This window comes from Paramormyrops kingsleyae, chromosome 6 (genome assembly GCF_048594095.1).
Source record: "Paramormyrops kingsleyae isolate MSU_618 chromosome 6, PKINGS_0.4, whole genome shotgun sequence".
NCBI classification, from domain to species: Eukaryota; Metazoa; Chordata; class Actinopteri; order Osteoglossiformes; family Mormyridae; genus Paramormyrops; species Paramormyrops kingsleyae.
Window position 1 is genome coordinate 35970502 of NC_132802.1, and position 13238 is coordinate 35983739.

A 13238-nucleotide genomic window follows, 5' to 3' on the forward strand; every position below is an offset into this window, starting at 1 on the left:
AGCGTCTGCCGTTTGCTCAGCACCAGGGCTCGGATACAGAAGCATGCCGGGAATTCACAGCTGCAGCGGGTCAATCAAGCGGCTGAGGCGTCGCCATAAAAGAACCCTAAAGGGCGTCTTATCTCCTTCCCCAACAAGTTTGCCAAGTTCCTGCTATCGTATGTAATAAAAGGCCAGCAGGACGGCCAGGTCCCTAACTGGTAGTACAAAGAGCAGGTGATGTGTACTTTTAGGGTCTGAGGTCATGGCTTTAGCAACCGATATGACGGCTGCAGTGATCACACTGGCAGAACTCGCAGTGCATGTTTGTTGGGGGGGGGAGGAGCTTTCGGGGGCCATTAAGCCGCTGTGACATTCACCACTGCATTAATGGCCATTGAGTTCAGGCACGACAGCAAAACAGCTCCGCAGATTACCTTAACTTCATCTGTCAGACAGTACAAGCCTTCTTTGTAAACATCAGCCACCATCTAGCTGGAATCTTTACAGCGCATACACACCACGTAACACGCTATCACCAGTACGATTTAATGTTTTTAAAATTTTGGCACAGGGAGTGATGAACGCAACAACATGAACTCTACATTGAGTGAATGGCAGCCTTTGGTGTGACACGTGGGCTGCCCTGAAGAACATTTACGCTGACATCTGTAACACTAGACCACGGTGCTGACCACTCAACGCCCCGGCACTCAGTCAACACTGACTGCACTGCACAGGTCCTGCCTCAATACTGAACCGGCTGACATCTTTCACAGTAGCCCTCCTTCGGACTGGTGGGATGAAGGGGCAGCACAGCACGCCGATGGGCCAGCGGAAGAAAGCACAGGCTGCAGGGACACCTGTTTCCATGGCAAGAATGGAAACACTGCACCCAGATCCCCTGAACTCCCGAGATCCAGAGGGGGTCTCTTTCTGATGGCCCAGGGCCTCTGCTCTCACTACCCTTACAATGGCCTTCTGTGCTATAAATTATTCACTCATTTTAATTTAAATATTTTCTCCCCCTCTTAAAAAATAAAAAATAAAATAAAAACGACTATTTTACGGATATTAAAACAGTCTGGAAGCACTGAGTCTTTGAGCATTCTGCTCTTCAAGTATGTTCGTGTTTTTGTCTCTATTTTTTTTGCTTGTGGGAAAATAGAGCAGTCTTTAAAGGACATTTATCCTTCTCCAAACCAGGTGTTGGTAAAAATCACGAGAGGTCTTATTCCCCAAAAACAAAGAAACCATCTCCTTCAGGTATTCCGCTCCAAATTTTTCTTCATCTAAAATTCCATCCATCAGTCGCAGACAATCAGAGCCACACCCTGTGGTGAAGATCCACTCCGGTTACAGGAAACTGGGAAATAGGAAGCGGAGGGTATAAATAAATTAAAACAAATCCTTGTTTAGGTCACTGCGGAATGTGCTTGTTTTTTTGCAGGACGCACTTCCCAGCCGAAGAAGAAGTGCATGAGATCAAAGGTGGGGGAGTAAGGCTGAGAGGGATGGGGGGGCAGGCAGAAACGTGTGGGAATGAGCGCGCAATGCTACATGTCAACCAAATCAAACGCAGTAGTAGTTGTAGTAGTAATAATAATAATTATCATTATAATATTTATAACAAAAACATAACGTGATTAATTTCTGGAAATAAAATAATATTACATAATAATATTAATTTTGCGACCTCACCCCCCCTCCCCAAAAAAAACAAACTGTAAACAAATCCACTCCTTTCTGTGAAAACACAATCTAAATATAAACATCCCCTTGCTTCATCTCCTCTCTCCACTCTTGCCACAGTGTTATTGTGCTCTGTGGCTTCCACGCTGCTTGTCCTCAGCATCAGAGAGATTGTTTGATCGGGTGTTTGGCTCCTCCCACCAGTCTGCCCCCCCGCAGGTGCCCGAGCCGGTCATCTGGGGGGCTGCAGGAAGCGGTCCATGTATCCTGAAATGGCCTCCCAGTTCTTCCAGAGGAACGCCAGCACGACCACCAGGAAAAAAGTGCTGAAAGTCCGGTTGCGCGTCTTCATGAGGGGCACCACGCAGTTGGCCACTGTGGAGACGAACACCAAGAGCACGGCCATGACAGCCAGCAGCACGTTGATGAGCTTCCCCAGGAGAGTGCGAGCCGTGGCGTTCTCCAGGCCTTCCAGCTGCACCACCTGTTGTTGCTGCTGCTGGAGCTCCATCTTGGAGATGCGCGTCTGGCAGGCCTCCAGCGCCTCCTGCAGGACACACACAGAAGCGCCGTTAGATTCGTTGGACTCACACTTAACAGTCAACTCCAGGGCTTGTGCCAATACTAGCCATGCTTTTCTGAAACACAACCAGCCAACATTGCTGCTAACCCTGCCGCTCTGAGGGGCATTGTCAACAAATTTGTGCTACTTCCCTTTAAATTGGAAACAATAGTTGTGCTCAACTGGATTGTTTTATTAAAATTACTTGTGCTATCACATATACAACACAGGGACCAGAATTCCTGAGAAGTTTATTTGTGCTATTTCACCAAGCAGGGACCCTTTCCAGAGTACCAGACCTGATGCTCTACCACGAATGTGCTCCACTGGGAAGCCTAACTATCATTTGGTAAGGGTAAGATGGAAGTGGCCCATATCCTGATATAAACAGACAATGTGGACAGAGAGCCAGCAAGGGCAGCACACAAGCTCAAAATAACCACCTGTACAGAAAATGAGGCCTTGACCAATGCTGACCAAGGGAAAGGGTTCCTTACACCAAGACACACACACACACACACACACAGTAGGGAAAAGGGTTCCTTACACCCAGACACACGCACGCACGCACGTACGCACACACACACAGTAGGGGAAAGGGTTCCTCACACTCAGACACTGCTTTCAACCTGTGTTTTCTCAAATAAATTCCACAAGTATTAAGCCACATTTCTCCTCCTCGGCTGTAATTCAACACCACAGATTTCTGAGGCACAACAGCCGATTTTACAATGGGGACAATCACCGAAGCCAATGAGCGCCACCACCCAAGGGAATGCACTAAAGTCAAATGCATGTGGCTGGCAGTACAGATCATCCCCAACAGAGACAGTCAAGGATGGGGACACAAAGGGCACGTTTCATGGGGAACACGATCTGACTTTTGTTTAATAGGGATCATATGTGTATTTACTGAAAACAGTGATACTATTACAATAAAGAGCCATTACAGCTGAAGAGGCAACCAGAAGACGGTCACGTAGACTTCAGCACGTGAGCGGCCAGCTAAGTAACGAAGAGATGAACAGACTCAGATAAGGTGATGGCCATTTTACCTGGCACAATTTTGGAGTAGAAGATGACATGGACACCAGCACTAATACACAAGACTCAAACTGAGGCAACCACTACCACACACGGACAAAATATTCCACTTGCTCAGACCCATGACCGTACAAGCTAATGACAATAAGCTAAACTGACTTTGCAATTATCAGGTATTTCGTTAACTGGACATTCCTGATTTAGTTAATGTCATGGGCACTGAATAGGTTGTACTTTTGCCTCACACCTCCAACCCTGCCTCTGCTGTGTGTGTGAGTGCATATGTACAGTTGAAACCAGATATTTACATACACTTCAGAAAAAAACACAAAAACTTTTTTTTCTTTACTGTCAAACATTAAATCAGAGTGAACTTGTTGTTTTAGATCAATAAATATTAATATATTTTTTGCATTTGTTAAATGTCAGAATAAAGAAAGATTTTTTTGTAGTTTTTTATCACTTTCATCAAAGTCAGAAGTATACATACACTAAATTAATTGTGTCTTTAAACAAAAAGAAAACTCCAGATGATTCCATTCTGAGCTTAAGAAGCTTCTGATAGGTTAATTGATTCCATTTGAGTTAATTGGTGGCACACCTGTGGATGCATATAAAGACACATCTCAAACACAGATCCTCTTTCCTTGACATCATGGGAAAATCAAGAGAAATCAACCAAGACATCAGGAAAAGAATTGTGGACCTCCACAAGTGTGGCTCATCCTTAGGTGCAATTTCCCGATGCCTGAAGGTCCCACGTTGATCCGTTCAGACAATAATACGCAAGTATAAAAAACATGGGAATGCACAACCATCATACCGCTCAGGAAGGAGACGGATTCTGAGTCCCAGAGAGGAACGTTGTTTGGTGCGAAATGTGCGAATCAACCCCAGGACAACAGCAAAAGACCTTGTGGAGATGCTGGCTGAAACTGATAAGACAGTGTCATTATCCACTGTAAAACATGTCCTGTACCGACATGAGCTGAAAGGTTACTCTGGGAGGAGAAAGCCATTACTTCAAAACCACCCATAAAAAAGCCAGACTACAGTTTGCAACTGCACATAGGGACAAAACTCAATTTCTGGAGACATGTCCTGTGGTCTGATGAAACAAAAATTTAACTGTTTGGCCATAATGATAAACGGTATATTTGGAGGAAAAAGAGGGAAGCTTTGAAGCCTCAGAACACCATCCCACCTATGAGGTATCGGGGTGGTAGTATAATGTTGTGGGGCTGCTTTGCTGCAGAGGGGACTGGTGCACTTCACAAAATAGATGGAATCATGAGAAAAGAAAATTATGCGGATATATTGAAGTAACATCTGAAGACATCAGCCAGGAAGTTGAAGCTTGGGCGCAAATGGGTCTTCCAAATGGACAATGACCCCAGGCATACCTCCAAATTAGTGACAAAGTGGCTTAAGGACAACAAAGTCAAGGTATTGCAGTGGCCATCACAAAGCCCTGATCTCAATCCCATAGAAAATTTGTGGGCAGTACTGAAACGGCGAGTGTGAGCAAGAAGGCCGTAACCTGGGTGTAACCTGACCCAGTTACACCAGTTCTGTCAAGAGGAGTGGATTCCAGCAAAATTCCAGCAAACTATTGTAGAAAGCTTGTTGAAGGATACCCAAAACGTCTGGCCCAAGTGAAACAGTTTCGGGGCAATTCTACCAAATACTAAGGAAGTGCATGTAAATTTTTGACTGATGAAAGTAGTAATAAAAAAAATCCATGAAATTCTCTCTTTATTCTAACATTTAACAAATGCAAAAAATGTTAATATTTATTGGTCTAAAACAGAAAAAGTTTACTCTGATTCGCCTACATTGTGACAAAAACCTGTTATTTTGATGTTGTACAAAAATCGTACAATCGTACAAAAAACTAAAAAAGTTAAGTCTTGTATTTTGTTTGGTTATTTATAGTTAAGGTTAGCACTGGGTAGGGGTTACGGTTATCGTTGTTGGGATTAGGGTTTTTCACTGGACAGTCCTTACAAAGATATGAATGTAAATGTATGTGTGTGTATGTGCATATGTCTGTGGATTATGTTTATATTACATTGTGGGGACCAAATGTTCCCCACAATGTAGCAAAAACCTGTTATGTTATCGCTACATTGTCTGTACTGTGTGAGTGTTTGTGCCCTGTGACGGACTGGCATCCCCTCCATGGTAATCCCTGTGCTCCATTTTCTCACCTATAATTTTCAGATTTAAGTTAAAATTTGGACAATTCATGCTACACTGTAGTGGACGATAGCGATATCTAGCAATTGGTAAGCACATGTCAGAGGCTAGAGGTGAGAGGGTTATCAACTAGTCAACTCTGTCACTGTTACTGGATAATTATGTCAGGATAGTACTTGCATATTTTTCCAACAAAAAAGACGGACTTCAAAACATTCAACGCAAAGATAGTTATGAGTTTGTAACTATGTGGCCTATTTTTGTTCCCAGGCTTCTTGGAAAAGTGAGGAACTGGTTCTGCAGCTATGCAAGGTGACATTACAGTGGGCCAGCTGCCGACCTGGATATCGCGAGCTCGTTCATAAGACTGATAGGCCATCTTCTCCTCCATGCTGGCCAGTTCCTGCTTCAGGTTCAGGATCTCATTCTGGTGGAGCTCTGTCAGGTCGTTGAGCTGCTCCTCCAGCCGCTCGCACCTGCCGGGGACGCAGAGAGTCAGTGCCCCTACAGCGGGTGGGACCCCAAACATACCCCGTGTCCCGTCTGCAATTGTAGGTTTTATTATCATTACCGGCAAGACCAACATCTTTATTCTAAGACAATTAGTCATTTCTAGATGTCGGGAAAACAATATGTATGTTGAGATCTATGGGGGATCAGAAAAATTCCGATAAAGAGTTTAACTATATTTTAGTACCAAAAGTTGTTTTGTTGTGCCGGTAACTGTACTACGTATTTAAAAAAAAAAACAAAAAAAAAAAAACTTCAACTTCAGAACTTCAATAGCAGTACCTCTTAGTCTTTAAAGGCATTATGGGAAAAAGCCTCTCACAGTAGTTAACAAAATAAAAGAAGACATGCATATATTGGAACTTTTGTGGATAATAGCTGCTTAAATAGATTGTGCTTTGTAAGGCAAGTCATATCTGCTCAGCGATCAGCAGTGAAATCAATACAAGAGCAGACAAACATCAACCTATCATCAACCAATGAGATCATCACTCCACTTCACACGGCGTTCCCTGGCCAATCAGAAACAAGACTACCCTAAATGGCCATTTCAATCCAATCTTACTTGGAATACCTGTTTGTCCAGCAGACATAGGTTAACTCACAAAGGCCTTCTGGAGTGATGATGTCATATCATACCATAAAGTTTAGAGAAATTCCCTCAGCCGTCCCACATTGGGATTTGCGTGAAAAAGAAGCCTAAATGTTTTTTTTTTTTTTCAATACATATTGTGAATTTATAAGATGAAAAGAGATTATTATTTAAAACTTACTCAGCCCGTGTAATGTGTTTCCACTTATACCTGATAACCGAGTTATGACTGTTTTATAAATGACCTAACAAATCTGTCAGATAACTCAAAAGAAAAATAACTGATATCAGATTGTAAGATCATTTCCTGATGACAACAGATATGTGTTTAAAGTAATGGCAGTTAAGTATCAGTATTAGTGCATGACAAACAGGATGACCGCAGTGTCCGGACATGCCTGTGAACTCATGCGCCAGCTCATCTCAGCTGAAACGGGGGAAGTAAGTGGCACCTTACTCAGCTCTTCAACCCAACTAGAGTCATAGTTTTGTTCAAATCTTGCCATACAGAAGCCATATAGCAGGAGTGAGAGGATACAGCTGATGAGGGACTGTGTCAATGCTGACTGCTTTACTTTCTTTCAACATCAGGCTGGGAATCTCAGTACCAGACTGAGCTTTGCATGGCTTCAGCAAGTCCAGTGCAAAGATGACCCCACAAATAGCATTACAAACAAGAGGTAATCTCTGAAACTATGGGACAATTTCACAGGAGTGCTGCTGACTTTTTGATTTTTTGAGGGAAATCTAGATTCCAAACATATCAGGAGCCATAATGCTATAATGCATCAGGCCTTTTTGCTGAACAGTAGAGATTTCAGTTACCACAGTTTACTGGGAATCCACTGTCTGAGCAGTGATGACTTTGGTCACAAACATGACCCTCACAACCTCAGATGAAATTCTTTGAGATAATAAGTTGAGCAATTACTTTAGAATGATGACATTGCTAAACAGGTTATCACTAGTAGTGAGTGTCCAGGCTACAGTAGTAGACTGATTGGATTTAAATGGGAAAGAAGCCTCTCTTTTAATCTATCACCTCAATGCTTCTACTGCCATGGGGTTGTCATTACATACAAACACATGCCAACATGAAGAAATGACATGGCATCACCTGTATCGAGATGCATATCTTTAAAACTGTCATGGATAATGCATTATTGCCATCTATAAAGAAACAGTCATATCTCCCCAGCAGGACTTTGGGTAGTCTGACCTCCAAAGCCAATGACATCTTTCATTGATCTGTACCTAGTTGCCCTACAACTTCTGATATAGATCTGGCATATAAACATAACAATTACTGTAAGTGTGTATACAACACAGCATGCAAGATTCATCCAAGAACCAAACTCTACTCCCTTGATGACGGCCAAAAAAAATGCAATTTAAAAAACTACGGACCCAGGATGGTCCTCCTTCATACACTAGTCTACAGCATCTTCCACATAGTTCTACTATTAAAGCCCCCAGTGAACAGGAAGTTCCTGTTTCTGCTCCCTAACTTTAGGTTGTTCTTGCAGACAAAGATAAAAAAAAACAAAAAAACACAGGACCTTCCAAGATTGCTCCTACCAAACTCTGCCTCTATTAGTGACACTAGAAGCTGTCAAAAAAAAAAAATAGCAATAACGAGAGATGACAACATCAGGTACCTGAAACGTTCCTCTTGCAGGGCCTGCATTATGAAGGCATAGTCACTATGGTAGTGAGATTTGAGTTCCTCAAACGATTCCTCCAGGCGGCCCTGGTTCTGGTGAATCTCTCGGACCTCGTGGAAGAGTGCGTCAAGGTCTGAGTTTTGCATGTTGTCCAGCGTGTTGGTTTTCAAGCTGGGGGGCCCGGCCGGGGCTCCAGTTGTGCTGTTGGCTCCAGCAGAGCCTGAGGTGGCACTGGAGCAGTCGTCCTCACTGCCAAAATGCAGACCACTGCCGACGCCCAAGGGCCTGGTGCTTTCCTCGCCCTGCGACTCGTCTAGTGAGTCCTTCAGCCCTGCTATGTTGTCCGCGCTGCCGAACCTGTGGCGGATCAGAGAGGCAATCTCCCTGGGCTTGGAGACCACGGCGCCCGCTGCAGAGTGCGTGGCCTGTGAGAAGCTGGAAAGGCCGCCTTTCACGCTGTCTACCACACCCTCGCTGAAGCCTGTGACTTTGGCCCCTACGTCCTTCAGTCCCTGGTGCATGTCTCGGAAGACGTCTTTAGGTTGCCGGGGGATGCCATTGAGTTCCACCTCCCGGAGCTTACGGTGGTAGTGCTCCAGCTTCCGCTGCAGTTGCTGAATGCTCTGTGCAGACCTCTGGTTCCTCTTCTCAAACACCTGCTTGATGCGAGTGAGCTGCTGCTTGTCGGCATTGTGGGAAAGTTCCAGGTACTCCGCCACGTTGTCATCCCTTGCCGTCTGCTCAACCTTGATCTGCTCCGTCAGCTTGAGGATCTTCTGCTGCAGCTGGGTGATGGCCTGCTTCGTGCGCTGGGGGTCGGGGCTGCTGTCCTCCACGGAATAGGAGCCATCGGCACCACAAGCCACTGCGTTGGGCGTCTGCACCAGGCCACTGACCTCTAACCGCTCGATCTGAATGGGTGAGATAGAGAGAAACAAAACTTGAACCATGCACTCTATAATGGGGAACAACAAGCCAAAACAGTTTAGCGCTGAAGTTATTTAAGGAACTATCTTCCACTATTTGATACTTTTAGACTTCAAAAATAACATTAAATGTCAGTCAACAGATACTGTGGGTAGAGGTTCTGCGACAGTTTCTTCCACCAGACTATCAGACTGCTAAACTCTGGTCAATGAACCCTTTCACTGCCATCAACATGCATGCACATCATTACTCACTCATATTTACACTGTGCAGTATATTTATTTTTTTATTATTGTTTTGTATACTTCGTATTTCCATTATTTGTATTATTCCCTCACTGCTGTTTGAACCTTTGCAGACACGTTTTTCACTCACCTGCACTCTACTAATACTACTGATAAAGTGATTTGATGCTATTTGAGGCACCAGAGGGGCTTCAGCCCCCCTAAAATGTTTCTATCCCACCAAATAAATGTGTATTTATTGTGTCATGAATAGTTTGCCAGCCCCCCGTTCACTTGCCGTCTATTGCTAAAGCCAATGCTGGCTTTTTATTCATTAGCATTCTTTAAAAATCTATCCTTAAATAGAACTTACTTGCAAAAGCCTGTTACAATTGCTGAACAATGGTAATTACTGAGAACTCTGGACTGAACATTATCTATGAGATAAACTTGATCAATAATTACAAATCAAGAACTTCACGCATTTTTTCCGGGCTGCAAACATCTGCTGTACCAGCAGTTCTACAATGTACATAATTTACAATAATTACTGAATCAAATCACTGTTAATTCTAATAATAATAATAATAATAATAATAATAAGTCTCCTTTCAGAAATCTTAGATATCTAAAACATAAACAAAATAGAAGAAAAGTTCTCCAGGACAAGCACTCTAGTCAGTGTACACTTCAGGGTATAACGCAATGAATGAAGACAAGAACCTGAAATAAAAATTTAACCGCTGTAATTGCCGACACCATTTAAGCGATACAAAACAAGCCACTCGAAATAAAAATGGAATTATGATCGCCACTGGGATTTATATAATAAGGAGCATAACATCTTTGACAGATCTATTTTAATCACGACGTTGAAAATAACGTTTGAACGCACGAGACGCGTGCGTGGTCTTACCTTTCTTAAACGGAGAAACTGTTCCCAATGCATTTTCCATATAATTTAAAAACATGAACATTCAAATGTCATATAGGAATCAGGCCACTAGTGCCGTTCACATGAAAATGTCATATAAAATGCCATAAAATCCGCGCCCCTACAGCCGGTCTCTCTCCGTCGGCTTTCGCTACTCATTCGAAGTTTTCCCGAAAGTTGTGCTGCACCTGAGTCTCTCGCGGACATCGGGCCCCTCCTCTTGTGGGCGGGCCACCCCGCGACTGCGTCACCCCTCCGAACGCTCGCTGTAATTAAACAGAAACTTCGTCTATCTGCATGTGTTTTTTTACGACGATACTTTACGGAAATAGAAAACCATGAAATTCATGTTTTCGCATTCGAACTCGCAACAGCGTAGATTTTCAAGACATATTTAAATACCAGCGTTATTTTGGGATATGTTGTTTTGAAGCGTACGCGTAGTACTATGATACATCTGATCATAAGTCTATGGTATGATTTAGCATTTAGGACAGGGACTAACAGAACCTCAAACTATGTTGAAACCTGCATCATTACCTGTAACTGCAGACATTGATTATGGAAATAACTGGAGGTTTTACGCTGATCCTGAAGCTGTCAAAGGAATAGATTCTAAAGTCAGATCCAAACACACAGGCAATTGACTGTTAGGATAATACTAAACAAACAACTGGAAAATGACTGAGACTCAAATAATGTAGCTCAGGCACATCAAGATTTAATCTGCAAAACAAGATTTAATACAGACGGTCCAAACCCAGCCTGTGGCATACCTCACTTGGTTTCTGGAAATATACTGTATGGCAATAAGCTAAATGCTATCAGAGTGGTAAACATGAACAATGTCATGACAGGCAATACCTGTCTGATGTATTTCCATTAGCCCAGCTGCTTACATTCTTGACCCCCAACCACAGACTCGCACACAGTGTGTGTCGTGCACCTTGTTTATTCCGAAAATGCATCCCTCCTATGTCTCAAGTCCATTCCTACCCACAATGCTGTCAGCCCCCACAAGCTGACATTCCATGATTAGCACAACACCAGTGTTACTGAATGCCAGGTGGAATAAATGACTGATATTAAATACCCTGTAACTTAATTCAAAGCGAGCCGCTCTCATTTAGGATAACCATCCAGGGTGGGGAAGGGCAGGGGGCTGCTATGTCAGCTGATTGCCGTGATTAAAAGTGTTTCCCAGTGAAACACAAGAGTGGGATTTTCCTTTTAATTTGGATTGATAAAAAGAGGTCAGCCTTCTACGTACTGGCACAGGGCGGTCAAACGGGAAACTCCTGCTTACAGAGTTTGATAAAAAAGAATGGGTCTGGGCCTTCCACAAACTGGGCTAGGGCGGTCAAACTGGGAAACTCTGTCTTGCAGATTTATTAAAAGAAGCCTAAGCTCTCCAGACACATCGTTACAGGGTCAAAAAACCTGAAAACCCCCTTCATTTTCAAACGTCTGTAAACACAGCAAAAACAAACAAATAAAACTAATTTAATGACATACGAAACTGCCCTGATCAGACAAGAGTGCCCCTGAGTACAGTACCTGACAGTGTGGGCTGAGCCAGTGTCAATCTGGAGTTAATGATTGTTAGCATATGTAAATGGAGATACTGTGAAACCATACATTTCTGGATGAACACATCCGCTAACCAAATGAAAATAATTACATATAACTATTTAATACTTCACAATTATCTAATGGGGGCAGTGGGTTACAATGCTGTCTGTGGTCAGAAGGTTGCTGGTTCAAATCCCAGGGTCAGCAGACTGATTTCACCGCTGGGCTCGTAAGCAAGGCCCTTAACCCCCAATCGCTTCAAGGACTGGCTAACACTGCTTTCTCTAAACAAACAAACAGACAAAATTATGTATGTTACCTTGGATAAAAGGCTCTGTAAATAAATTAACTGCAGCACTAAAGCTAAATCTTTGCCTAAGAGGTACTCATATAGTGGCAAGTTTGATCTCTTATAAAGACATATTTACTCTGAACCACACACCAGTAAAGGATTCCATCACAGACAACCAGTCAGACAAGAAATCTGAAATTCCCCCAGCTGTTATATTTTAAGGCAATAAACCCTTTTCTGAAACACTCTTTGATAAAACTGCAACATGATACTGCTGATAATGTTTACAATCTTAACAACGCAAACGTAATGTTACTGTAAACAACATAATTACAAGGGTGAGAACTGGCATGAAACTGCAATAGTCTGGACTGTGCCCTGAGAGCTCCCTCTGCTCACCGGAATTGGCATTACGCCTTAGTGCCAGGCAGACAGTGTCATCGGCCAATAAGGGGAAAGCCCCTCCCTCTGGCACCTGGCAGCTATGGAAAGAAAATCTGGATGATTGCGGTAACACAGTCGGGTAAAAGTCAATTCTGTTGTGATCGTGACAGCGGGTGTGTAATGACGGGGAAGTATCGGAATTGGGTGGAGTGACATCACCTTCCATTTTATTTGGCGGGTCGAGGCAGGTCTTTCCAAATAGGACGTAGGCTGAAAACAGCCGAGCTAAACGGCCTGCTGGCCGCCTGCGTTCCCCCCAAAAGCATCCTGGCTATATACACAGAAAACAGGCCTCGTTAATGCAGCTTGACATATTATTGCTCACTGTGCCAGGAAATGTGAACTACATGGGAAAATAGACTAGAAGATCAGAAGGTCCTGCCCGTAGAACATGGAGGCAGATACCCCACATGTACCCCAAACCCCTGTCCAGGAGTCCCGCTCTGTGAAGAGACCGCAGTAAGACGAGCCACGGCCACCCAACTGGGCTGGAACTGCAGCAAGGGTGTGGCTCATTTCCCCGGTGCGAGACAGTAAATACGCTGTTTTTCAGTCAAAGGATTTCAGGCTCACCTTAAGCCTGGAGAGGCTGCGCGCAGATGG

At 43.6% G+C, this 13238-nt stretch overlaps 1 protein-coding gene across 10 annotated transcripts in view; it reads right to left on the minus strand.

Annotated features, from left to right (window-relative positions):
* Positions 1–312: 312 nt before the first annotated feature.
* Positions 313–13238, minus strand: part of tmcc1a (transmembrane and coiled-coil domain family 1a) — a 51076-nt gene continuing 38150 nt past the window's right edge. For 9 of the 10 annotated variants that reach the window (XM_023819257.2, XM_023819255.2, XM_023819254.2 and 6 more), the window contains 3 exons: positions 8237–9153; positions 5817–5952; positions 313–2218 (listed from right to left, as the gene is read on the minus strand). In XM_023819257.2, the coding sequence (XP_023675025.1) occupies positions 1904–2218; positions 5817–5952; positions 8237–9153 (1368 nt within the window). In that variant the 3' untranslated portion in view covers positions 313–1903. Of the gene's footprint in view, positions 2219–5816; positions 5953–8236; positions 9154–10309; positions 11053–13238 lie in introns of those variants that run through there. The other variant, XM_023819259.2, reaches the window with a different exon arrangement.